This window comes from Sciurus carolinensis, chromosome 1, assembly GCF_902686445.1.
Source record: "Sciurus carolinensis chromosome 1, mSciCar1.2, whole genome shotgun sequence".
Classification (NCBI taxonomy): Eukaryota; Metazoa; Chordata; class Mammalia; order Rodentia; family Sciuridae; genus Sciurus; species Sciurus carolinensis.
This window is the reverse complement of record NC_062213.1, coordinates 62,230,951-62,258,349: the sequence shown is the minus strand read 5'-3', so window position 1 is coordinate 62,258,349 and position 27,399 is coordinate 62,230,951. Positions and strand designations below refer to the sequence as shown.

The following is a 27,399-nucleotide window of genomic DNA, read 5'->3' as shown; positions in this document are numbered from 1 at the left end:
CGGGGCCACTGCGCGGAGCCCAGCACCGCGCAAGCAGAGAGCGGCGCCGCGCACTGTGGTCCGGCGGGCACCTCGGGGACAGGCGCGGGGTGCAGCCTTCTGGTCCCGGCCGCTCTGACAAGGGCTTCTCTGGTCTGCCTGGCGCGGGGTGGGCGCGGACAGGGGCTCTGGGCTCGCGCGGGCCCCCGGGCGTCGCGATGAACATCGTAGTGGAGTTCTTCGTGGTCACTTTCAAAGTGCTCTGGGCGTTCGTGCTGGCCGCGGCGCGCTGGCTGGTGCGGCCCAAGGAGAAGAGCGTGGCCGGCCAGGTGTGCCTCATCACGGGCGCCGGCAGCGGCCTGGGCCGCCTTTTCGCGTTGGAGTTCGCCCGGCGCCGGGCGCTGCTGGTGCTCTGGGACATCAACACGCAGAGCAACGAGGAGACGGCGGGCATGGTTCGCCACATCTACCGCGACCTGGAGGCAGCCGATGCCGCCGCGCTGCAAGGTAACTCGGACTCACGCCCGAGCATTGTTGGGTCAAACCTCTCCCTACCCTGCACTCTACCTTGGAAGGTCCCCAAATCCCACTGTCATGGTCAAGGAAAAGAATACCCTACCGGTCTTCTGGAAAGCGAGTGGAATTTATCCTCTGATAAAAGAGAATGATTACCTCAGTATTAGAAAGAGGAAAGTGTGCCAAACCCAACCCTTAACGGAAGGTCCGTCCCTTTTTAGGACGAAACTGGTGTTTCCCATACCCTTTGAGCCTAGGGAAAGCAGAGGGAACTTGTTACCTCAGGATGGATTCCTAAAGAAATGTCTTGCTCTTGCTTGCATGCGGCATGATGGGAAACAGAAGCGTCTTTGAGAAGTTGTTCCTAGACTGGACTGTATCAGTGTATATGTATTACTGCAGTCTGAACCCCTTAGAAGAGGGCAATATTGATGGTTTCACTATAACTTTAGCCAGAAGAAAATAATTACATTGTTTCACCAGCGATAAGTAAGTGCTTTAGTTTACTTACGGACCCTAGCATGATTGAGAAGATTACCTGCCTCTTGAGAAAGTGCTTGAAGGATTTCAGCTTCATGTAAATTTCTTTCATGTTTCTGGTCACTCCAATCTGCATTGTTGTATATTTATTAACTAGCCTGAATCTGAGACTTAGAAGGAAAAAAAAAAAAAAAACCATAAGTGGAAACCATAACCAAACATAAATATTGGTCCAGGAAATTTGATGATTGTTCTTGCTTTTTGACAGAAGTTTTTATTTCCATGAAAAATATTGAACTATGTGAATATTTACATATTGGGTGCCACTCTTTCCCTCTGTCCATCTTTTGTTACAGACTTCTTAGCACCTGCTTTCTTGATTTAAGTTTAAAAATGATGCTACTGTGAAGGGGTAGCAAATACAGATTTTCTGTGTGTGTGTGTGTGTGTGTGTGTTCACTTCCAAAACCCAAAAGATAAGGATGTTCATTTTCCAGAGAAGAGATTTTGTTTTTTTAAGCTGTTCAAGTTCTTATGTGGCCCATTTACTTACCTTCTACCCCAGTGAGAACAAGCCAGTGACCCCCTGTTTTTCATGAGAAACTTTTAGGTTAATTTCTTGGCTTCAGATAAGAATCTTGAATTCAGATTATTATTTACAGTTTTGATTTATGAACTTTAAAGTGAATTTCTATTTTGATGGTGCTCAGACTAAATACTGAGAGCTTTTTCTAGCCAGTTTCCCCCAGCTCCTACCACCCCCCAAAAAAGGAATGTGTAATGTGTATGTGTTATTCTCTGGGCTGAAATCTGTTCTTTGCAGGTGTCTTTAGCTCCAGCAAGCTGATCCCATGTGGTCTACTTGTTTTGGGCTTGTCACAATTACATGACTTTCCCCTAAGCAAAGTTATCCAGTAAATTGCTGCAATTTCCAAAGACTTTGGGGGGAGGAAGGCAGCTGTAAGTCCAGTCATTGGCAAGCCTTGTGGTGTTAGAAATTTGAAGCTCACTGTAGTACTTTTGTTCTGTGTGATCTTTGTCCTACTGATTGCCATGTGACTCACTTTCTGTACCTCCTTCTCTGTTCCATTTTTTTCCCCTCATCTGGGCTTCTGAGGACAGCTGGGAATGGTGAAGAAGAAATTCTGCCCCACTGTAACTTGCAGGTTTTTACCTACACCTGTGATGTGGGAAAGAGGGAGAATGTCTACTTGACCGCAGAAAGGGTCCGCAAAGAAGTTGGTGAAGTCTCAGTCCTGGTCAATAATGCTGGTGTGGTTTCTGGACATCATCTTCTGGAATGTCCTGATGAGCTCATTGAGAGAACCATGATGGTCAATTGCCATGCACACTTCTGGGTAAATATAAACTTTTTTTTTTTTTTTTTTTGGTACTCCTGGGCCCTCTTCGAGAAGGAGAGTGATCTCATGCCAGCCTTGAAGCCACCTGTACTTCCACCACCAAGTCTCCTAATGAGCTATTCCCCCATGGTGAATTTCAGTGTATGTTGGTTGCTGTTAAATCATTACTTTCTCCCCTCCCCCAAATTCAGTATTTCTTGAGAGGGTAAAAGACTTAACATTGTGAACTAGTTTGAAAAATTGCCATAAAAATAACAAGAGTATAAAACCCTGGGTTTGTTTATTTTACTTTCTGTTGAGTTTATACAACATTGGTTGTTCTTATGAATTCCTAAAGTCAGGGTTTAGGCTTCCAAATTACTGCTCAGCCACATTTTAGAAAGTGCCAAAGATTCTGAGATCAGCATTTATAGTCCATTGGGAGTGATCAGGCCACCCTGGCCGTCACTTCACCTACACTGGCCATCCCCAGGATCCATAGCATTGTCTTTTTGGAGGACATCACAGGACTTTTTCAGCTTGGAAGTTACCTCTCAAATGAGAACAGAAGTCACCTTGATAGGACCACAGAGAGGGGAAGGCATCAAAAGACCTGTTGAGCTGTGGGACCTTCAACAATGTCAATTTCTAACCAGCTGAAGTACTAACTTTTCAGCTGAATTATCTTCAATAAAGGCAGATGTGAAACTCTCCCCTGTAATTCTGTGCACTGTTGATCCACTTTGCTTTTTTTCCTCATAGTATTTCCCTTTTTGTAGACAGGTTGAATCCGATAAAGAAGAGGTAGAGGGGGCTGGAAGTGTAGCTCAGTGGTAGATCACTAGCATGTGTTAGACTTTGTTTGATCCCTAGTACTGTTTAAAAAAAAAAAAAGGGAGGTGGGGATAAGGAGATAGGATTTTATTTTATTTTCCACAGGCAGATTAGTCTTCTAATAGAACACAACAAAGAACTATTTCTCCTAAATAGGTCACATTAAACCTCATTAATTTTTTAGCAACTGCTTAAAAACTTAATCTGGCTTTAGAAGTACTTATTTAAATGTTGCTTATCCAATAGGAAGCCTTTTCTCTGATCCTGGAAGAAGCTTATTTTGATGTTTTATTTTTTTAAACATGAACTTTATTTCCTTTCATAACCTCTAGAAATGAACATATAAATAACCTGAGCTAACTCATGTCCATGTTTCAGTGAGTAAGGGGATAAAGTTTAGAGGAATGTAAATGTGCTTATGTGTGTATGTGCATGTAGGTGTGTGTTGATTGTGTGCAGTGCATATGGGGAGCCGAATTAAAGGTGGTTTTTTTTTTTTTTTTTCAGGCAGCAAGTATCAAAGGGGTGGTTTAGGTGGGAAAAGGCTAGTCCAACTGAATAAACTTGGCAGTATACTCCATCAAGAATCTTGTGTGTTTATAATTCTGAATAAAACAAAAACTGCTATTTGAAATGAAAGACAAACTTAAACTGCAGGTGTAATGTAGTTTCCATATTTGAAAATTGGTAAAGGTGAAGTTGCCATAGAAACTGTTGATTTCAGCCAATGCATCAAGCCTTAAACAGGTACACAGCTGTCAGTAGGTTAGTGTGCACCACAGGCACTGGGAATTGTTTTTTTTTTCCCCAATAACCTTTGACTGAGATGATGCAAGATTTCCTAACTATAAAAACTTTTACCTACACCAAGTACTCTGAAGTTTCACCATCTTGACTATTCTGATTATTTTGTTGACTTAAAAAAATTTCAAATGTAACCAGATTTTTTTGCAGGGTGGGGTGGGTACCAGGGATTGAATTTAGGGGCACTTAACCGCTGAGCCGCATTCCCAGCCCTTTTTTTGTTTTTTATTTGAAGACAGGGTCTCACTAAGTTGCTTAGGGCTTCCCTAAGTTGCTGAGGCTGGCCTTGAACTTGTAATTCTCCTGCCTCATCCTCCTGAGCTGCTAGGATTACAGGCATGTACCACCTTGTCTGACTATAACCAGATTTTTAAGGAAACCTCTTATAATCTTGTGTTAAATATTTATAACAGGAGAGTATCTTATCTTCTCTAGACATTCCTATAAAATGAATGCTAATGTTTTAAGCTCAGAAAATCCATACTCTCAGCTTTGGAATCGTACATAAATTGAAATATTGTACTTTTTTCTTTTTCTCTACATCCCCAGCTACGTTTTATTTTTATTTTGAGATTAGTTTCAAGTTGCCTAGGCTGGCCTCAATCTTCTGATCCTCCTGTCTCAGCCTCCCCAGTAGCTGGGATTATAGGCATGTGCCCCCATGCCCAGCTAATTTACTATACTTTTAAGATTAGGTTACATTTTTTTTTTCTTTTCTTTTTTCTAGTACTAGGGATTGAACCCAGGGGTGTTTAACCACTGAGTCACATCCCCATCCCTTTTTACTTTTTGTTTTAAGACAGGGTCTTGCTTAGTTGCTTAGGGCCTTGCTGAGTTGCTGGGGCTGGCTTGAATTTATAATCCTCCTGCCTCCACCTCCCCAGCCACTGGGATTACTGGTTTGTGGGCCACTGCACCCAGCCATTAGGCTATTTTCTAACATAAGGAGAAAATTGAATCACAAATATTATTCTGGAACTGAATCTGTATACCAAGGAGGAACATGGTACCTTTCTAGCGTCCTAACTGTGCCTCAAGATGTTGCTTAACCACACAATTTAGGGAGTTCTTGGAAGCCTTGGCGGTAATGACGTCACTTCATATTAAAATATGGGAGGCTCCTGAATTCTCCAGCTGTTTTTCTCCTAAGCATCTAAACTTAAGAATTTATTTTGAATATTGAGTCAGAAAATTCATTTTAGAGTTGGAATTTCTGACTTCTTGCCAGGACTTAAAACCTTTTGAGAAGAAATTGAAATTTAGCAACTAAAATTTAAAAGAAGGTATATTATAATTTTTACAGTGATTGGAATGGGAAGGTTAAATAGTACTGTGGAGAGCCACCTGAATTCAACTTTCCTTCCAGTAGTCCTCTTAGGCAAAAGTATTAGTGATGATTTTTCAAAGATGTGTTGGCCTGACTTGTACTGTTTTCCTTTCAGAAAAAATGAGTGTGTCTTGTGGCTCCATACATATTAAAAAGTACATCAGCTGAGCAAAGAGTTCGTTCAATGATTTGAACTGATCATCTTGAGCCAGACTTTTAAGTAGCAGTTAATGTCCGTTTTCGTAGAATAACAAATAGTATGTTGATCCTGACTCAGTAAAAGTTATGAATGGTGAAATAGAAGACCATGTGGACTTTCACTAAAAAGCTGTGGATGCTTCCACTTCCAAACCATTCCTCATACTGGTCCCGCCTTCTGGAATTTCCTCTTTATCTACTCCACGTGCCTTTTAAAGTCTAGTCCAGGTTGTCAGCCTACCCTTCCCGCCCCACTCTAGTCCTTCCTGGAATTCTCGAATGTCAGAGTTACAAGGATCCTTAGACACCCTCTGGTTCAACCCCTTACTTTCCGAGGAAACTGCACTTAAACGACTCATATAAGGCTCTTCTTCCCAAGTTTTTTGTGCAGCATTCGTTGTCATAGCCATTCTTTGGTGCATAGTACGGCTTTTTGGCATAACTTTGTCTACAATGTACCCTTTATCCCAAAGTAGATGGCAAGCTCTCTGAAGGTAGTTGGTTATATTCATTTGTTTGTGTTCCTCTGCCTAAAACAGAACTTTATTCTTAAGTCACTCAATAAATATTTAATAAAACGCAATAGGCTTCTGCTGAAATATTTAGAAGATAACCTATTTAGAGAATCCTCATGTGGGTCTATTGTGAACTTTCAAAAGGTAAGTATTATGTTGAACTAACTCAAGCCTTGTGAGGTTGATACTTTAAAAGGGGGCTAGCTCACATTCACTATTGTTTGTATCTCCTTTTGTTTCCTATGGACTTGGGATTTTTTCCATTCTTCCCGCCCCACCAGTGTGCTCAATTTTACAGTAGAGTGTTAACTGTGCTGGTTTGAAGCTGAGGACTTTGAGAAAGCCACACTTGATATCCAGTTTGAATCGAGCTCCAATTGAATATATGGCAACCATGTTTTTTTAAATAACTAAGCCTCAAGGAGACAACCTCTACCACAATTCCTTCTTTCCATCTTAGCCATGTATTATTTCTGCACACTTTGGAAGCTTTTACACTGTTCTGCACAGGCTTGCAGTCTGCTATGGCACTTCACCTTCCAGTGTTGTTCTACTGCCAGATTTCCCAGGAACCTTCTCTTGGTCACCAGTCAAGAAGTGATAGATATGGGATAGGCTTTAGTTTGTGTGATCTATGAAGCACACAGTCAGGAGAAGGCCATGGAGAACAAATGCACTTTAACACTAGCATAGAAATCATTCACATATGCTCTTTATCTCACTGAGATTTAAAAAAAAAAAAAAAAAAAAACTTGAAAATACCTCCATTCAACTTGAAATATAGAAAGTTGATCTCTATACAGCAACTGTTAATATCCCCCCCATTATTAACATTGCTTCACTTGATGTTTTTTCAGAGAGAATCTCAGTTTGCTATTTCTAAAAAAGCCAAAGTTTATCTGTAGATCCTTTCAATCAAAGAGCCGCATTTGGCCTTTATACGTGAGCAGCACATTGATCCCTGATTAACCAAAAGGGGGAAGCAAAAGCATTTAACTCTAGGCCTTTTATGTTCTGAAGAAATTTTACATGGTAAAGGACTAAATCTGTCAAATAGCTAGTAGGTAATTTACTTCTATTGATATGTTAGTCAGACAAGATAATTGGTAGTTAATTAATAGACCACTTAACTTAAAAGGTTTCACAGTTTTAAAATACTAATTACTGAATTAGGCATTTATCTATATCCAAATGTCTAAAGTCTATTTAGTTAAAATCCATCCAGGAAAAGTAAAAGCCCACCAGCTAGATCTGAGTAATGTAGCACTTAAATGCATTAGTGCTACCATTGTACCTAATATCTCATGGATGGTCTCTAATCATTAATGTTTAAGTTCTTACATGATTTACTGGTTTTTAATCTCACATGCTGAATTCCTCTATTCTCTGTTTAGCAAAATCTAGTTTTGTTTTGTTTTTGTTTTTGTTTTTTTTCCCAAGCCCTCTTAGGTTTAAAATGTATAAAAAGTCATTTCTAAAATATTCATATAAAATATTTGATAGTTCCTCCTTCATACCACATTAAGAATTGTAAGACTAAACATTTTATATAATATTGTTTCCCTATGGGATATTATTAAGGTACCTACTAAAAAACTTAGAATTTATGGCCTTTTTTTTTTTTTTTTGTATATTTTATTTATTTGTGTGGTGCTGAGGATCGAACCCAGTGCTTCACACATGCCTCACACACACACTGAGCCACAACCCCAGCCCTTATGGCCTATTTTTAAAAGTCTGCTCTAGAGCTGGTTTCTGTTAAAAGTAAATGTCACATGCATAAAAATGTTTGAGCTTTCAAAATAAAGACTTCAAGTCTTGAACTGAGTTATAAATTGGCATAGTTTGTCTTATTAATTGTTGGTTATAGTCAAAAACAGGAAAAAAAACCTCTTTTGATGATAACTGCCTGGATAGCTGGGACTGTGTATCTGTATACACAAACTCGGATCACGTGTTTATTAATTTTGAGTTTCTGTGTTTGATGTAATTTTTTCTAGGCCCTAATCTATTGCTACTAGAAATCGAAATCCACGACATGAAAGGTGTCTTTACAAAATTGGTGTGAGCAGGGAACCAGACACTACCTCGTCTAAGAAACTTCCCCACATGTTTGATCTGTGCTCTCATCTGTCTAGTTGTCATTGTTGTTTGGAAAATACTGCAAAGTAACCAATGCACAATTTCTAAGCTGTATGAACAGATAGCAGTGCTCCCTCATTGCCAAATGCAGCATGCAGCTTGATCTTTCCACAGAATGTAATCCTCTTGACTATCTCCTTGAATCCTGAGTGCCTTAGTTGCCATGAAAAGTCACCTTTCTTCTGTTCCTCTTTCTGACTTCCCAGTGCTCTTGGCCTCCCCACCTTTGAAATGTTGGCTCTTTAGTATTGTGTGCTCAGACCAATTGTCTCTATGCACCTCTTCCTAACTGCCTAAAATCAGCATGTCACAATATTGAACTAACTCCTCTTTGCCCCTTCTTGCATCCCCCAGTTGGACAATCACAAGGCTTGAAAACAGCATAATCTTCAATCCTCTCTATGGGTCACCAGCACCACCATGGACTTTGATTAATCCCCTTATTTCCATTCCCACCTCCTTCAGTGTACCTCTATCACCTCACGCCTGGACTCAAAAGAACCTCTAAACTTCTTTCCCTGATCCCATTCTTAGCTCTCCAGTCTAGGGTTATCTTAGCAGAGCTGAGTTTGCTGTTTGCTTGCTTGAAATTCCGGTGTGACCACATTACTCACAGTCCATGCCATTAGCATGGCATCTTGGACCTTCCAAAACTGAATTTCACCTGCCTTCCCAGCTCAGCACCTACTCTACCTCCTGCTGTACTATAAACTCCAGGCAGGCTGCTCTTTACTCTGCCTGAGAGAGCCCTACATGCTCATGCTTCATGCAAGAGCTTCTGGTTGTCTACTCTGCCATTTGAGTCCCATTTCATCGGGAGACAACAGAAGTTGAATAGTTCAAAAAAAGTGTACTGCTCCTGCAAAAGAAAAACACAAATAGCAAGTATTTTCATGTTGACTTGATAATAACTTTATATTAAGGTAGTAGCCCCTATGGAATAATCATCAAATTCTAGATTCAAGGATTAGCCCCTTCTTATTTGGAGGGGAGTGACAGGAGCTATTCGTCTCCATTCCTGTGGAAGCAAAGTCGTATTTGTTCTTTCTTCCCTTGCTATTTTTTTCTTTTCTCTCCTTTTCTTTTACTAGCACTGGTGATTGAACCCAGGAGCTCTGTACCTCTGAGCTATATCCTCAGCCCTTATTTTATTTTATTTTGAGACAAGGTCTTGCTAAGTTGCTGAGACTGGCCTCAAACTTGTGATTCTCCTGCCTCAGGCTCTAGAGTTGCTGGAATTCAGGCTTGCACTACATCCCTGGTCGTCCCTTATTTCTGTATCCAGGGCTTTATCCATTATCTGACCAGGTAGAAATTAATCTATAGGACATGTCAAAGTGTAACTATTCTTTAACCCATGCTAATGCTAACATGGAGTAGCTTTTTCAAAAAGACTGAATGGAGAGTGCAGCAGCAGAGTCTTTAGCCATTCATTTCAGGACTGGGTCACTGGAACCTAAACAAGAGCTACAAACCATAGGCTAAAAAAAACTGCTGACATTCTCTCAATTCATTCTCCTCTCTTAAATGTGTTTTTAATCTCATCACTTTTCAGATTTTCAAGATAATTGCCAAGTTCCAGTAGATTGATTTAGTAACTAGTGACTAAATAGTGGCAGTCTGAGAAAATTATTTTCAAGCAATTTAATAACCTCACTTGAGAATTGAAGTTTTGGTAGGAAACTCCTTTTTTATTAATTTTTTAAGTTAAGGAATATTCATAGATTCACCTAAAATTTCTTAGTTTTTCTGAAGCTAAAATTAAGCCTCCTTCATTTGTGATAAGTCACCAGTGTGCCTCTGTCTAATCTTAATATCTGCCTGTATAAGTGTATAGATGACATGATTTGCCCATTTGCTTTGTGTTTTGCTATATTTAATAAGTAGAAGGCACATGACTATGGTACAGTTGTAGCCACTGGAACTGGGAAAATACATTTAAGTATGTTGAGCATATCTAATCTAAACATCTGCAATCTTTTTTCTTTCTTTTTGTATTGGGGATTGAATCCAGGGTGTTTACCACTGAGCCACATCCTCAACACTTCTTTTTCAGTTTGAGACAGGGTCTCACTAAGTTGCTTAAGGCCTTGCTAAGTTGCCAAGGCTAGCTTTGAACTTGCAATCCTCCTGCCTCAGCCTCCCAAGTCTCTGGGATTACGACCATGCACCACCGCGCCCTTCTGAAATCTTAAATACTCCAAAACTTGAAAGTCTTTTGAGTACCAACATGATTTCAGAATTAGAAAATCCATGCCTGAGCTCACATGATGGGGTCAGTCAAAATGTAGGTATAAAATTATCTTCCATGTTATATAAGGTATTATGAAGCATAAATGATTTTTGTGGTTAGACTTGAGTCCATCCCCAAGGCATCTCATTATGTAGATGCAAATATTACAAAAGCCAAACCACTTTGGGTTCCAAGCATTTTGGATAAGGGATACTCAACCTGTACCTAGAATGCTTTTGGACCCCCAAATTGTGCTATGCTGAAGTTCCACTAGGGGGTGTATTGGCAGGGTGCTTTTGTATCTCACTTCTTACACACAACCATTATTTTCCTAAGAGAAAAGTTCCTTTGTAACTAATCTTTGGAGTATAATAAAATTTCCAAAGATTAAGAAATAGGGAGCTGTTCCCTGCCTTCAATGAATGAGATAAGTCCAAGATTTTGAGCCTATAACTCCAAGGATCAGATTAAAATGTGTTAATCTCTTTTGGTTTAATTAGTGATTTCTTATCTCAGAAGTTAGTATAGTAAGTTATCTATTCAAAGACCTATCACCTTCTCTTAGTTTCTGTCAGATGACCTAGAAGCTCCTTTCTGGCTGAGGCCCATGTAAGCATAATTGGAAAATAACTCAAAAGACAGATGCTTTTGATTCTTTGATTATATAGAATAGGTAGGGCATACTGATAGTCTCTAATAGGGTAGCCTTAGAAAACAAACATCCCTGTATTGTGTCTTAACACTGTGTTAAGAGACCATTGTTGAGAATATAGGTTGGCAGAGCCTAGCCTCAGGATTTAACTGTGTTTACCTGACATACCTGGCCAACCAGTTTCAGTCACCTGGATCCCTGGGTTTGTGCAGGCTTACACACCTCTGCTCTAGAGGGAACAGCACTTCATCTTTAGGAATGCCAACACTTTTTACCCAGCGTGGCCTACTCTTTTTTCTTTTTTACTTTATTTGTCAATTCTCTTAAAACTGAAGTTCACACCTGTCAGAGACCATTTTCCTAAATGCTCTGAAACTAAAATTAAGTGAACCACAGGGGGGAAAATGAATATCCTCTCATAATGATCATAAAACTTTCAACAGTGCAGCAAATGCTGCTAGAATATTTAACAGGTAAGGGCAATTACTGTGGAAACCTTGAGTGCTGTCAAATTAGCCCCTTACAATGACAAGCCACTTACAGTGAATTCACTTTTGGAAACAAAACATTACTTGGTCTGTGAAACTTTCAAAGATCACACAAAGTTATGTGAAAGGCAACAGGGGTGTTAAACATTGTTTTTTGGTTTGGGGAACTCACAAGGGTTTCTCTTATTTGCTGCTTGCTTAAAATGTGAATTTCTTGCCTCTCCTTTAAATACCTTCATACTGGGATTTTTGAATATTAACAAGATTCAGCTTCTTAGTGATATTCTAAGCAATGGGGCTCAAAATAACACTTCCCAAATCAGTGTAACTGGGAAAATATTTGTGGTGTAACTTATGTAAACACATGGGTATTTTGAGGACAAGTGCAACTTAAAATTCAAAGCCTGAATTTTCCCACCTGCAAATTGTGATTAGCATACTGCCCCCTACTGATTTCTCAAGGATTTTTTTTTTTTTTTTTAATTAAATTGAGACAGTTCTGCAATCTCTGGGGAAAGAAATATAAAGTGTAATTATTTTTAAATAATTTTTACTTGTAGTGTTTTTACATTTACTGGACACTTCTTCAAGCATTTTGGTTCATAACTTAAACAGTTGTTTTCTGCTGGTAGTGGAAAAGAGTTAGGAAGGAGGTATGATTGGAAAGTGTTGTTTCCCAGCATCATCCAGGTTTCTGGAAGAAAGGGATGAGGTGACTGAAGCAACTGCTTAGCTACATGCTCTTGTGTCTTCTTTTTGAGGTCAGACACTGGGTTTTAACCGGAAGTATGTTCAGGCTGTGTGTGGAGGGAAGGAAGGACTGGAAGCTATACATAGTAAGAACCAGGAACTGCAGGGACTTGAAGAAAGAAACAAGCTATCCAAAAATAGATAGCACTTAGAATTAAAATAGCCTATAAATATATGCTTAATGAGCCTTGTGTACATTTACTGTACTTTTTATGTAACACTTAAATTTACAAAGCACTTTTCTTTCATTTGAGCTTCACAGGCAACTCTGAATTAAGTATGACCATTATCCCAATTTTATGGATAAGAGATCCTGAAACTTCTCTTGAGGTCACCACCAGGGAAGGAAGGAGCTAGGGCCCAGACCCTCAGTGTGGGGCTCCAGGTTAGAAGGTGTACAAGTACTTACCTGGGCTACTTGTTCAAAGCTCCTGGTATAGTAAAATTTCCTATGAGTCACTTATGGTTTTTGTGGTATAATGTAAGAATTAATCTTCAAATGTTGATTTTTTTTTTATTAGCATGGTTAGTTTAGCAATAACCGATTAACTCCAGGTTAATATCCCCAGAAAGTTTGTGCTATAAATTAGACAAGCATGTAAAATTCTAGCCTGAAGAAGCAATGTCACACTAGATTTTATTACTGAAGACCAACTCAGAGGTTTTTCTGAGCCTTTTCTGTAATTTTCCATGACTGTATTCGAGATGGCCTATATAGTACATCCTTCGTCACTCAGTTTCCTTCCCTTTCTTCCTAGTGTGTGTGTCAGCATTAGTAAATTGGACCTGAGAAGGTAGTTAATGGAAAGGAATCTTCTACAATTACTGGCTATGTAAAGTTCCATAAGTATTTGGGACCCAAATTTTAATAACAGTGTGGTTTCAGTTTAGCTTATTCTGTTACCTTATCTCCCAAAAAATGTTAACCCTTTATTCTGTTATATAATAATCTTATGGGATAAGAATTTCAGAAAAGTTCCATAAGCTTCCCCTTTGAAATGTTAACCATGGATTTTCAAAATTGTGCAGTGTGGGCTAACTGATAACAGGTCCAAGCTTGATCCAAACATCTGATTTATAAAGGGGTAATCTTTTCCTGGGTGGGATTTTCTCACAGACTTGCCCAAGTATGAAAGTTTCTGTGGTTCACTTGTCCAGGGAAAGGTGAAAGAGGGAGATGCTGAGGCAGATGGGGTCTACATTGTCTTCATAGCTATGGATGAGAGAGAGAGAATTTTGAAGTCCTGAGGTCTCTTTGAGAACTTGCTATTGCTAAAAGTGTGTCCAAGACAAATATACAGACAGTCCACAAATTCTCACAGTTGTTCATACAAAGTGCTGAGGGCTCTTTACTTAATAATGAATGACCACAGTGAAGGTCAAGGGGCAGTAAGAACAGACTGTGGAGGATTGGTCTGCCCGTTTTGCTGAATGTGGGGGAGAAATTGATCTGAAGTCACTTGAGGTTTGGAGTAGACAGATTCCCCAGGCTCACTCTAGAACCCTGTCTTGGCCTGTGGTCCAGAGCAACAGCAGCAGCAGCAGTACCACTTGGGGTCCTGTTAGAAAGGCAGACTCTGGCCCACTTTCAAACCTTCTGAATTAGAATCTGCATTTGGTCACCTTCCAGGCAATTCTTATGCACATCAATGTTTGAGGAGAAAGAGCTCTTCCACACTTCTTTTCCTTTCTACTTTCTCAGTACCTCCCCCTCTTTTTCCTGAAGCCCTTTAGGAATCTTATATATGAGTCAGGCATGTTTGCACACACCTGTAATCCCAGTGATTTGGGAAGCTTTGGCAGGAAGATTGCAAATTCTGGGCCAGCCTCAGCAACTTAGCAAGACCCTGTCTCAAAATAAAAAGGGTTGGGGACATAGAGCACTACAAAAAAAAAAAAAAAATTCTGTACATGAGGAAAAAGTCAGACCCTGCACTCTGGGCCCCACCCCTGATCTATGTTTGTTTTTTAAATTTGGATTCAGGTCCAGGTGCTCTTTAGCTCACTACTCTCCCTAGCTCCTGTGGCCACAGCCATGAGCAGCATGGCAGAAGGTAGGAACCATGCAGTGAAGGGTTGTGTTCTCCCTGCTCAGGACCAAAGTAACTTATGGAATTAATTTGTGGGAGGTCAGGGACACTGCCGGTGTTACTGTGTGTCACTTCCAGCCCAGTACCTGGCACATCATGGACATTCAGAATTGTTGGATGACTGAAGGAATGGTTCCGCGTAGTCTGGCTACACTTAAAGGGAGTAGTGGATAAAAGGTATACAAACTGAAAGCGATAGGATTTTGAGTCCATTTGTTTTCTTCAGTGTTGGAGATCTCAGGGCCTCAGACATGCTGTGCAAGCATTCTGCCACTAAGCCATATCCCCAGGCTATATGGAGCCCAGTTTAAGTTGTGATTTTTCCCCCCAACTTGGAATGTATTTCAAACCTAGAAAAATGTCATTACAATGTAAGAATTAGAGATTAGGGGAAAATCATCACTGGTCTATGGAACTTGCTTTGCTAATGCCCACTCCCTACTAGATAGTGGTCCTTAAGGGGGCAGTTGTGCCTTCAGGGGACATTGGCAATACATTTCTCTTGTCAGACTGGTGGAGCTGCTACTGGCATCTAGTGGAGAGAAGAGAGGATGCTGCTGAAATATCCTGGGATGCCCAGGAAAGCCCCCTGTGGCATAAAATAACCTAGCAATAAATGTAATGGTGCTGAGACTGGGAAACTGTTCTAGAGCACTGGGTCTCAAACTTGCTCCTTACTTGAGTCACCAGGGGAATGTTTCCTCTTAATGCCTGATTCTCTCCCATGGAGTTTCTGGTATAACTGGTCTGGGATATGGCCTAGACACCAGGAGTAAAACTCCCTAGGCAATTCCAATGTCTAGCAAAGTTTGATAACCACTTATTTATAGGAAAGATGGATTCTGCAATCATTAAAGTTCTCTGAGGGGTTCTCAAAGATTGATTGAATTTAGTAATGCTTAGCTCAATATGGGTACCATAAACCCTTATATATAAGGGTTGAGTGACTTCTAAGGTATTATATATAATGCATGTTTAAGAATGAATTATCAGGAGTAACCTCTTGATTATGTTTACTCTACTTTTAAATAGTTTTTTTTTGGTTTTTTTTTTTTTTTTTTTTAAGATTCCACGGTAAGCACACTAGAAAGCAGGAAAGAATTTGAACTATTTGCACTCATGAATTACAAGGGCTGACGATCACGGGGGACATTGCTGGGCTGTGCTCTTGGAAGGGGCAAAGGTGCCCTGCCACTTCAGATGGCCCAGCAGTGGCTAAGCTGGCGTGCACGTGCTCATGCCTCACGAAAGTGGTTACTGGTCACTAGAGCAGAACTGAAGCTCTGCCCTTTGGAAGATCTGTCTTTATTACCATTTCTGAGAAGTGATGTGCATTTGTGGCAAAGCAGAGGGATTAAAGACAGCCCTTGTTTGGCAGGTGATTTGGCTGCAATTTTGTGAGTTATTTTCATTATTCCATAAAGAATTATTGAAGAGGGGGAGGGGCCTGGGCCTGAGGGAGATCACTGAACTCTCCTTTGATCATCTTGGACCCGCTTAGGGGAAGATCAAGGGAAACAACATTTCAGAAACAGTGTTCACTGTTCACAGTTTTGTTCACACATTGAACTGCCATGTATTCAAATAAAACAAAAATGATTATTTTGCACAGATTATTTGTAATATTAAATAAGAGGCATGAATTCAAGTTATATTATGTTAAAAGGCACAGCCATGACAACATATAAATGTTTAACGAGTAGATATTTTTACTAATCACCAGGTGCTGGCAACCACACTAATGGAGCTGATACCTTATTGAGTCATTTATGAGAGTCTTAGGCAAGTTATACCTCAGTATTAAGGCTTGTATTTTGAGTGCACAGTAGCAACTGAAGCAGTCTTGAATATAAAGCTAACACTTTTTAGCTACAGATCCTTGGAGATCTCCTCTTTTGGTATGGGAGATGAGTTAAACCAAGATTCAGAGAGGTCAGGTAACAAAGAAGGTTAAGGCTTCTGCAGTCAGAACCATGTGGGTTTCTGGATTCCAAAGACCAGTGTGCTTTCTAGACAGATTGAGTTTTAAGTCACCTCATTCCTGGTATTTCTGCATAGCAAGCCCTAAAATATAAGGGAATGTTGGGCTCTGACTTGCAACCTTGGGGTAGATTCACCCCATCCTTTACCAGTGGGAAGACAAGTTAATGAAGCATTTATTTTTGCTGAATAACTAATGGTGTCATCATCTAGGTGTTCATTTGAAAAGCCTAGCTCTTTTATTAGCTTCTTGGTTGCAGGGCAACTGTAGGAGTATTCTTGTGCATGTGTGTTAAGTATTAACTGCTGATGCTGTTCGAATGTTAAATGAATCCCTGTAGCCCCACAATAATGTTTTTTAAGGATGGTAAATGTAACATTGGTACAAATTTGACTGATGACATATTCCTTAGTCTCTCCTCTCTATCTAGAAAGAGAATGTTTTGTCTTAATCTGATAAAATTAAGATGAACACGTTAAGTCAGAAATAATTGTTCCAGACTTCATCATCTTGGGGCTATTTTGCACAATTCATCAGGAGATTTTTCTGTGTCTGCAAACATACCTAAATAGGAAAAGGAACAAAGGCCATTGTGCAGCAGTACAAATGTCAGAATGTCTCCTGTCAACTACAACTAAAGTAGTTAAAGTCAGTATATTGCTTGCAAACAAAGGTAGGCTTTATCTCCCAATTAAAGATAATTCTATAGTGAAGATTGCCTTTTTGAAATAACATTGTGGTCAGAGAAACTTCTAAATTTTGACCATTTTATTTATTAAGCATTATATTTATTATTGGAAATTCCCAAAATTAAGAGTATTTAGGCTCATATTCCTCTCACAGGGTAACTGGTGATACATTGAACACATTAATGAACAGTTAACCTTCTTAACACAGTTCAGTCTATTTCCAATACCTTCAAAAGTTTGTATGGTAAAATCATAGTATTCCAGGAACAGTGACTGAGTTCTCAGAGAAGAGTACCACCAGATGTCATTTTAGCCTTGTAAATATTCAGGAGAATATTCCATTATGATTCTGATAAAGATAAGTTATTCTGGTGGCAACACAGGCAGGAGAACAGGAAGAACGTTCTTCCTGGGAGGGGTAGCATAAGCACGTCCAGTTAGATATTTTTGCTCAGTGGACTATATTGTATTTTCATTTTCAGATTGTACATAATGCTGTCATTTTGGAGATCTGGAAACTTTTAAACCTACATCAGCATGCCATCCTCTTTATATGCCATTTCCCAGTGTAATATAATTTATAGTTCTCTTTGGAAATGAATGTTTAGTCTGTTTCTTGGACATTCAAATAAGAGTTAAACACTTCAAAACTGTTCTTTTAAAAGATGGCTTTTTAAAAATTGATCACAGGATAGTTATGCAAATGCATAAAAATATAGTATAAGGTCTTTTCCTACTGTGAAAACTTAACTGTGCTTTTCCCTTAGTGTCTGCGAACCTGGGGCTGTTTACAGATACAGAGAATGCATTATGGGTGTTTTACTGACACCATCTCAAAATTTCAAGTCAGACTTTGCCAGACACCATGTTTCTTCACATTCTCTTTTGCTTAACTTTCAGCTAATTTGTCCTGACACTGCAGCTGCAGGCTCCGCACTGCACAGTCTGTCATTAAGAGCACCAGGAGTGATCTGGAGGTCGGAACTGTTGGAAGTTAATTTGGCGTAAACCCAACTTTCAAAGATTTCTCAAGCTATGACATGCCATGTCTCTGTGCAATCACTTACACTTCTGTTTGAGAAGTTCTTGCCCATATTGTAAACGTGACCTCTACAGGTATCTTTCAGAGGACCCACTGCTTTGAAGAGGAACCCGAGGAGTTATGGAGATATTAGACTTGCTAAGCGTGTGTCAGTGCCCGTTTAAACATCCTTCTTTTGTTCAATCACGTAAGCAACCTGTCTGCTGGCAGTAGATTGTGAACCTTGTGATAAAATTAATCACAAATAATCAAAATTCTATATTCACCCTTTACAGCCAGAGTCAATTATTACAGTTTTTCTTTTTTAGCAAATAAGAAAGACCCTAGATCCCTTCCAACTCTGAATTCTCTAAATCTTCCTGGTTCAAATATAGGTTACTGACATTAGACACCACCTTAGATCAAGAGTCACTCAGATTTTCTTGATGAAGAACTAGATCTCCTCTGTTTTCTAGACATTCAACTAAGAGGACATAGCAATGGAATGCAATTCTCTGGCTTTGGTTTAGCATCTAGCAAACCTTGCCAACCACCATGGGTGCCAGTTAACTCTAGAGACTGATTAAATGCCCTTCCTGTAGGGATCCCATCTTGAGTTGTTAAGTCCTAAACTAGGTAATCTGTCCTTGTAGTTGATGTAATACAGCAATCCTGTGGCCAGTGAATTTTCTGACTCGCCCATTTTGGATCCTCTGTGGCAGCATACCCATGAAATTCTACTTAAACCACTTGGGTGTACATTTCAAATTTGCCCTTTATGTTCTTCTAACAACTCTTTGAGACAAAGTTAAAGATCATGAACCTTAGCTTGAACTGACTGGTGTCATGGCAACTAGAACTTCACCTTTTGCTGGTCCCCACCTCGTACATGCTACAATATTTGTGCACATTAATAATTCATTGCAAAGTGCCAGATTTCTTTGTTCTGTCAAGCTGTGTCAAGGACGGAATATGCTGTGCTATCTCAGATGTCATCTACCAGACTGTGGAGGGCAGGAGTAATTAGAAAGGAAAACTAGTTGGGTTACTTTGGAAAATTCCTGAAATGTAGTGCTTTCTAGTCACCCATTTATGGCATTTTTTTTTTTCTTAAAAAGTAAGGAACAGAATTAGTGTTGATCAAGGTTTATTTAATAATGCACCCCAGAACCCAGGCAAGAGTTTGTGTGTGGAAATAATGTACAAGGAGCAATTGCTCATGTCCATTCAGGCATCAAGAAATGATTAACAGCCTTAGTCACATGTCCTAGGTTCCAGCAGGATCCTGAGCATGGGCTTAAGAGAAACCTGAGTGGTCCTGATGTGAATGCTCTTGCCCAGCTTGCCTTTGTTCAGCACAGAGTGAGTGAGTGGCACCAGTTTTGGAAAATAAGCAGTCTGGATTCCAAGGCTGCTGGCGTTACTGCAGGGTTTCCTCAACAGCTCACATGTTGACAGCATTAGAAGTTGTAGTGATTGTGGAATTACCTATCATTGGTGAGGTTTTCTACATAAAGAATATTGTCTTTGTCTTCGAAGGTAGAATATACAGAGACACATTGGATGTCATTTATAAAGATCAAATTTGTCCCTGATTAGGCAAAGAAGTCACATTTTAAACTGAATCTTGACCCACTACTACTATAAAAAAATTTTAAATCCTTCCTCTCAAAACAAAAACTTTGAATTAAAACAAAGCAACCAACCTGTGTCACACTCCACTAGCTACTTAAAGTTGAAACATATTTCTCTGAATAATATATTTAGAACTCACAACTACAAAAGACTTTAATCATATAACGATACTTGGATTATTTTCTTTCTAGTTTTCCCTCCCCCCCCCCCAATATAAAACCAGTAACTTAACTCCCCTCCAAACAGCTTTGGGGCAGGGCACAGGAGTAGAATCAGACCCAAATCATGTTCTTTGGAATGTGAATGTATAGCCCTTCTGCTTATGTGAGAGAGAATCTATAACTGGTTTACATTTGATATATCAGTTTAACCCAGTTAAATCCCGGTGAGTTTAAATTGTGCTTAGAGACAGGAATGAGGCTAACTCCTGTTTTACCCATCACTATAAGACCAGATCATGCCCAGCACCTGCACATGAACATGTTCAAGAATGACTTGTTGAATAGAGAAGTGAACACCACCAGACTCATTTCAGAACTTTAATCAGTTTCAGAACCTTGCAACAAATTAAACTTAAAACACAGTTAGGAACTTGTTAATCTTGTATCACCTGCCTTTATGTGCTGCTAAGGATCTGGGTTAGTCATTTAACACCTACAGGCAGGACCTCAGCACATGAATATGGGGAACTCATTAGAACCAGCCCACTCTGGTGTCTGTGAGTTACTAGTCAGCCCACTGCCAGCTGGAGTTAGGGTGGACACTGGCCACATACGCAAGCAGCTCAGTGGTTCAGATTTGTCAGGTAGCCAGGTAGCAAATTCTTACTTGTATTTTAGATTGTATGTAATTTCTTAGGATTTAATATTAAGTCCCTATACTTACCTATATTAAGAACTTTTAAAACAAAAAGATAGAAAGGACTCTCTTCTAACACTAAGCAAACTTTTAATATAGATGACTGTGTGACTTTATTACCAGCCTAGAAATAGGTGGCATGATCCTCTCTTGATGCCCAACTGTAGGCTAATGTGAGTGCTCTGAATAGGTTGGAGGTAGGCTAGGTTCAGCCCTGAACGTTGGTAGTTTTGGTGTGTTGAGTGCAGGATATTTTCAACCTATGGTCAGTTTATCACAACATAACACCATCATAAGTTTAGAAGTTTCTGTCCTTAGAGGTGATGCCTGGTTAACATCAAAGATAACTTTTATACTTTTTAGTTAGTCTGGGAATAATTCATTTTAATCAGGTTTACTTAAAAGGCAGTTTATAGACTTGATTACTTACGGATATGTTTTCAAGTTTAGCTTGGAATATAGAAGCTCCTTTGTGATGTGACTTGATTTCAGTTCTGGGATACAATGGCCGTATATAAGTTATAGAGCCTGAAGTTGAACCTATAATGACCTAAAGTACCAGTTGTTGGCTTTTTGGGGTATCAGGCAGACCAAAGTAACAATTACTGTGATAGTTGCCCTAATGATTGCCATTTACGACTACAAAGAAATCCAGCTGGAACATGTCTTTTATATCAGCAGTGTGCTGGGCCTATGCGGTAATGAAAGGTGAGCACAATCCCAGCGTCACGATTCTGCCTTAAAATCTGGAAGACTGACCTGGGTCTTCCAGCTTAGTCTGAGACAAATAAGTATAAAACAATTAATCAAAACATGATAAAAACTTGCAATTATATGTCAGGATGAGTGGTACCAACTATGTGTCTTAGAAAGAGATGGACAGTCAAGCTGGTCTAGAATAGTATTAGGTAACACAGGCAGGTGTGTGGGCCGGGAGTGTAGCTCCTTGTCAGAGCACAAGCTCAACCTGCACAAGGGCCTGGGTTCAGTCCTGAAAAGCATAAAAGACTATAGCTCCATGATCAATATCACACTTTGGCTTATATAGAAAGGGGCTTTGAATATAGATTATCAGAGAAGAATAATTCATCCAAAAATTTAGTGAGCCCTTAGCCAGGAAATCTCTGAGAAGGGAACTCTTTTTTTTTTTTTTTTTTTTTTTAAGTCTTCTGTGTAGTGCTTTGTTTTTTAACTTCATAAATCATGGGAAACTGTGTTGGCAGTAGACAATAACTCAACAGAGGACAGATTGCTCTTTTCCTGCTTTCCTTTAAGAAGCAGGTTATAAAACTGTTGGGAGCCTGGTAGAATAGTTAATAGATCATCTTAAGTAATTTGAAGGATTTTTTTTTTTTTAATGCAGTTCTGCATTTTGAAGGCGAGAGACCAGAGGAGAAAGAGTTTAGTAAGAAATCAGTGCCACCTCTTTTTTTCACCATGTCAGTGGATCTGCCACATAGTCTGCCACCCTAGGTGGCCAGTCTCCTGCCTCTGTGGAGTCACCTCTGGGACCCCCACAGTGGAGTATGGTCCTTCACAATTCTACATGTTCTTGTCAGTACAGCATTAGCATCATGGTATATTTTTCATTAAAATGGTTCTGTACTTTCCATACCATTTTCTACATTCTAAAATACTTTGCCTTCTGCCAGCGTACACGTCAATAGTAAACCTTTCTAGTGGAGCAGCTGTCTGTTTCCAGGTCTGTCACTAATTAGATGTAGCAGAGGGTAAACATTTATACAAGGCACCTGTTCATAGGTAGGCTGGAGATCCTCAGAGCAGATGGCTGCACTGGAGTGTCACCAGCATAAAAAGATCTGACCTGACCTGGGAGTCGTTTCAGGTTAACAGATAACTGTCATTTAAAGGTGATAAAGACTCTTCTACTGATGACTTTCTTCTCATCTCTGGACATTGTCCCCAAGAGTCCTCAAGTTACAGTCTGGTTCATCATGGCCTATAATAGACCTGCCATGCCAATGATATGGTACTAGGTTAACCAGACACATAAAGGATCTTCTCTTTTTGGAAAATGTAAAATACGTTTAAATGAATTGGGAATATAATATTGTGTGGGTCAAAGTTTGTTCTGTAACACTGGATTGGGTTTTCGAGGAAATTCAGCACATCAGTTCTAAAACTTGAATCTTATCTTTTCTTTCAGACCACTAAGGCCTTTCTTCCTACAATGCTGGAGATTAATCATGGTCATATTGTGACAGTTGCAAGTTCCTTGGGATTGTTCAGTACTGCTGGAGTTGAGGTTTGTCGAATATAAAGCATTTCCTTCACTGAATGAGTTTACCCCATGATGAACACATCACCAGAGTACCTGCTGCTTGTACATCTGTGAAAGCATGCAGTTGACATGCTGGGTGTAGGATGTTTCCAAATAAGCCAGGGCCAGCTGTTGAAATGGAATTATACCTCTTCTGCCATAAAATCACTTACACTGGTTTGACAAAGTAGCAGCCAAGAGAAGTAGATGGGCCAGTCCTAAGTGTACCCCATTTCCATTAGCAGCCTTGATGATGGCGGGAGGCACGGGGTCAGGAATGGAACCACAGAGAGCTAGGGTAGTGCTGTGGGAAACAGATAAATGAGGCCAAAGGTTCACAGTCTGTTTTGATCATCTTGCCAAAAGTGAGCTACCTTGTGTTGGCTCATCAGATGAGGTAGTTAGGACCAGCGTCAGGTGCTCTGCATTTTAAGTTTGTAATACTGAACTTCATCAAACCCTGTTCCTCATCATGTTCAGATTATAAAGCATGTGTACATCTGTTGTTCTGTGCTGTTTGTCCAATGAGTACCTATAATATTGAAAAGATAATTCCATGCATATATGCAAAGGGACACAGAATAGATGGCTTCTGCATTCAAGGGATTTATATTTCCATTTGTAACTTAAATTTGGGTCAGGGACAAGAACTGTGTGCCCTTAGTTTTAAGTTTATAAGTTTTAGTTATCATTTTCATTTTAATTTCACTCTAAAGAGAAAGATCATAACAACTTATAACCTGAGCTAGACTTGCCTTTGTTCTTCTTGCATTAATTTAAACAAACAGGTTTTTCAGTCTCCTTCACTGAACAAGAGACCATTTGTAAATTTTCCAGACACTTCAAAGTGAACCTCTCTGCATTTTTAACTTTAGCCTGTGAGCCTTCATAGAATCTTTGGCGGTAACTTCCTCAAAGTAATTTGATACTTAGTAGATGTGGCAAAAAGCATTCATCTGTTTCTGCTGTTGCTTTGAAAATATTATTTCTGCACTGAACCACATCAGATATCTGTCTTTTAAAATGGTTTCCTTTTCTTTGCTTGGTTACCTGTAACTTTTTTTAGCAAACATTTAGCCAGAGAAGATAGGACCAGGGAAGCTTCAGGTTGTCGTGATTTGGGCATGTTCTTACCATTTCTGTTCTCTCTCTTCTCTAACTCAGGATTACTGTGCCAGTAAATTTGGAGTTGTGGGTTTTCATGAATCCCTGAGCCATGAACTAAAGGCTGCTGAAAAGGATGGAATTAAAACAACCTTAGTTTGCCCCTACCTGGTAGACACTGGCATGTTCAGAGGCTGCCGAATCAGGTCAGTGGGAACATATTACTGATAAAAAGAATAACCCTGGGAGAATGTGTGGAATTGCATTTTCAAACAGCCTTTGGCTTTAATGGTCTTTTGACATCCTGTAGTTTTCATTGGTCAGGGTTCAAAAGGTTTATTAAATTGTGTAACTTTGGCAAGTGAGAGACCTGTGCCACACTAATAGTAACTTTCAGAAGTTAATTCAAGAAGCATCCTATAGTAAGTGGCTTTCCATCTCTTCAGGGAGAAAGTGTAAATACTCAGGATCTTTCTTAGAAGCTGCATCCGCCAGAGTTATTTTTCTCTACTCTTAGTGTTGGTAGATAAGAGTACCAGAAGAAAAGTCCTTAATGTGACTTTGGTTTGGATATGAAACACTGTCACTGTCACAGAGGAGTAACATGCCTTTCTTCTAAAAACGACTTTGCATATTACACTCCAGATTCAGAAATTTCTCTTGCAGCAAGTGTATGTTGCTAGATTCATTCTGACAGAATGAGAAGAACCGTTTAGATTTACTAAAGATGAAATGAAAGACCCACACACTTAGAAGGAAGCACATGGGAATATAAATGTCAAGTTCCATCTGAGTTGCGTTTAGCAGAGTAAACACAACCACGAATCATTAAGAAGATACTTGTGAAGACACGCTCACTTTGAGATCTTCACTTAAGTGAATCTCCCTGTTGGTCGGAAGCCATTCTTAACACATACTGAACCGGACAAGCAGTAAATTCTGTGGAGGGCGATTTGAGTCATTCCAATCTCAGGCTGACTCCAAGTCTGGACTGAGAAATGAAATCTAGGGGCTGGGGATGCAGCTCAGTGGTAGAGCATGTGCTCAGCATGCATGAGGCCCTGGGTTCTAGTCCTAGCACCAAAAATAGAAAAAAAAAAAAGGAAAAAGACGTGAACTCTAGCTCTGCCTTGTCCTTTCCATGCATATGTGTGTGTGTGTCAATGGTTGTTGGTCTGGTCTTCCTTTTTTCCCCTTATGTATCTAGAACCAGTTGCTGGGGGTCTTGAGGAGCTCCATTTCCTATTTAGCACAGTCGCATGTGCAGGCGTCCAAAGTTGTGGTGAGAGGATAAATAGTAAAAGGAATAAATCGTGTTACTATGCTATTTCAACATGTAGCATAATGAATTAAACTGTAGGGAGGATATCTGTGTGCCCTTCATTTCAGAGGTCCCTAGAGACTATACCTTAGCTTTTCCTATTCAGGCATCCTGAAAAATGTAGACCTGTTATTTCTCTCAGAAAGACTGTGCCAGTGTTTACATGCCCACATTTTAGCTATACCTAATCCTAAATGCTTTGCCTCTTGTTGGGGTTTAGTATTCACTATACCAAACAGCTACTACTACTACTAAAAGAAAAATACTGGAAAATAGTATGAAATACATCTTACAGCATCTTAAAAACATCACTCACTTTATAGAAAAGCAGACCATTTTTGCTTTTTTTTCCCCTCTAACTTGTTTTCTTCCATATGTAATCAAATATGTTTATAGTAGGAAATTTTTGAAAAAAAAATAAATAAATAAAACAGAAAAGCACCATAAAGAAAGCAAAAAGTACCCCAAATCTGGTCACTCAGATACTGTCACAATGTTTTAATATGTATTTTCAGTCTTCACTATTGTGTTAATTCTGAATTTCATTTTTTAACATAAAACTTACATAGGAAAGAAATTGAGCCCTTTTTGCCCCCTCTGAAGCCTGATTACTGTGTGAAGCAGGCCATGAAGGCCATCCTCACCGACCAGCCCATGATCTGCACCCCTCGCCTCATGTACATCGTGACCTTCATGAAGAGGTAACTGTGAAGGGCTCCCTCACTGACCCAGCCTTCCCCTGCCTGCCCCAGGCCCTGGTTAACTTGAGACTTCAGGTTTGTAACTGTGACTTTCTGTTGCAGCATCCTTCCTTTCGAAGCAGTCGTGTGCATGTATCGGTTCCTAGGAGCGGACAAGTGTATGTACCCTTTTATTGCTCAAAGAAAACAAGCTACAAACAATAATGAAGCGAAAAATGGAATCTAAGAATCTTTTTGTATGAAATATCATTTCTATCAGAAGACGATCAAGATGTTTCAGTCCAGTACACATCAGCGTTACTGACATTCTGTGGATTCTAACCCCATGTTGACTTTTTTAAAAAATCAACTTTTTAAAAAAATAAAGTGTAAATTAACTGACTAGAGTGCTTGGGAAATGTGATCAGTCAAAGTGAGCTAAGCTTGTTGCTAACAGGATCCTTTTAGACAGGACCCTAAAACCAGTCTGATCTTTAGACAAGCACTGTGTGACATCTTTGGGCTTTCCTTATTTTTTTAATGAACAGAAAGTCTAGAAATGATAACTACAGTGTGTTTCACATGTGTGATTTTTCTGAATTCCATAGAGTTTATTCATTCTTTTCAGTAAACTCTAGCCAACTGACATCCTTGCAACTTCAAGGACTGTAGGGCTATATTTTCTCATCTTTTCTAAGGTCCAGTAGTGTAAAGCCTGTGTGGCTTTTTCATGGTATCTGTATGTTCAGCTCTTTTTAAAAAGGAATTTTGAAATCTCCATCCATTTGAAGTCAGTGATGTCTGAGCATTACAGTAAAGATGATCAGGTCTCATTCTTAAACTCACATTGACTAAAGTGTTAGGTGATTTTTTTTTTTATTTGACCTCTGAAATACTTCATTATATATCTAGAGACCTAGTTATCCAAAAAGACATGCATTTTCTACCTATGAATTTTGCTGCATATAGAAAGTGCCCTTTCCTCAGGAGTTGCTGCGTTTTGTGTTTGGGGCAGTACTCTTATCTAGAGTACACAGCAGCTCTGCAAAGAACCCATTTCTAAAAATGGGAATTTCTACATTAAAAAGTCCCCATTTTTTGTGCCAACTATGATTAGTGATGGGGAAAATCTTATTCTATGGAGTATGTACGGAAGGGTGTAAAGATTCCTTTGGAAGGTGTATTCACATTGTAGAACAGCAAATGACATTTTTACAGTATTTTTTTGTAAAGCAAACTATTTTGTGCCTTGAATTTGGTATATGTGTATTAGTGAAACATTGTAAAAGTGAACTTCTACCTCTGTATCTAAATGTGTACCATCCACTTGTAAATTACTATGAACTATTATGTGATTGCTTTTTTTTTTTTTTAATGTCTTGTTTGAATAGTGACCAATGTTTAAGGCTATTAAAAAAGCCAACTTTTACTAATTGGGAAGTTTTATAAAGGACTGATTAAACTTAAAGAATTAAATTACA

General features: G+C 39.4%; 1 protein-coding gene across 1 annotated transcript; it reads left to right on the top strand.

The window, feature by feature from the left end:
- Window positions 1-197: 197 nt before the first annotated feature.
- Rdh10 (retinol dehydrogenase 10) lies at window positions 198-27,399 on the top strand. The gene is made up of 6 exons (XM_047560884.1): window positions 198-486; window positions 2,098-2,333; window positions 22,700-22,798; window positions 23,978-24,123; window positions 25,808-25,939; window positions 26,042-27,399. Exons 1-6 carry the CDS (start codon window positions 198-200, stop codon window positions 26,163-26,165), a joined length of 1,026 nt encoding a protein of 341 aa, XP_047416840.1. The 3' UTR covers window positions 26,166-27,399.

What these genes read in the sequence shown, in the direction of transcription:
- Rdh10 (XM_047560884.1), top strand. Translation starts at nt 198, where the DNA reads ATGAACATCGTAGTGGAGTTCTTCGTGGTCACTTTCAAAGTGCTCTGG. An exon ending in CGATGCCGCCGCGCTGCAAG is followed by an intron (nt 487 to 2,097) that starts GTAACTCGGACT and finishes TTCTGAGGACAG; the next exon opens with CTGGGAATGGTGAAGAAGAA. An exon ending in ATCGTGACCTTCATGAAGAG is followed by an intron (nt 25,940 to 26,041) that starts GTAACTGTGAAG and finishes TTTCTGTTGCAG; the next exon opens with CATCCTTCCTTTCGAAGCAG.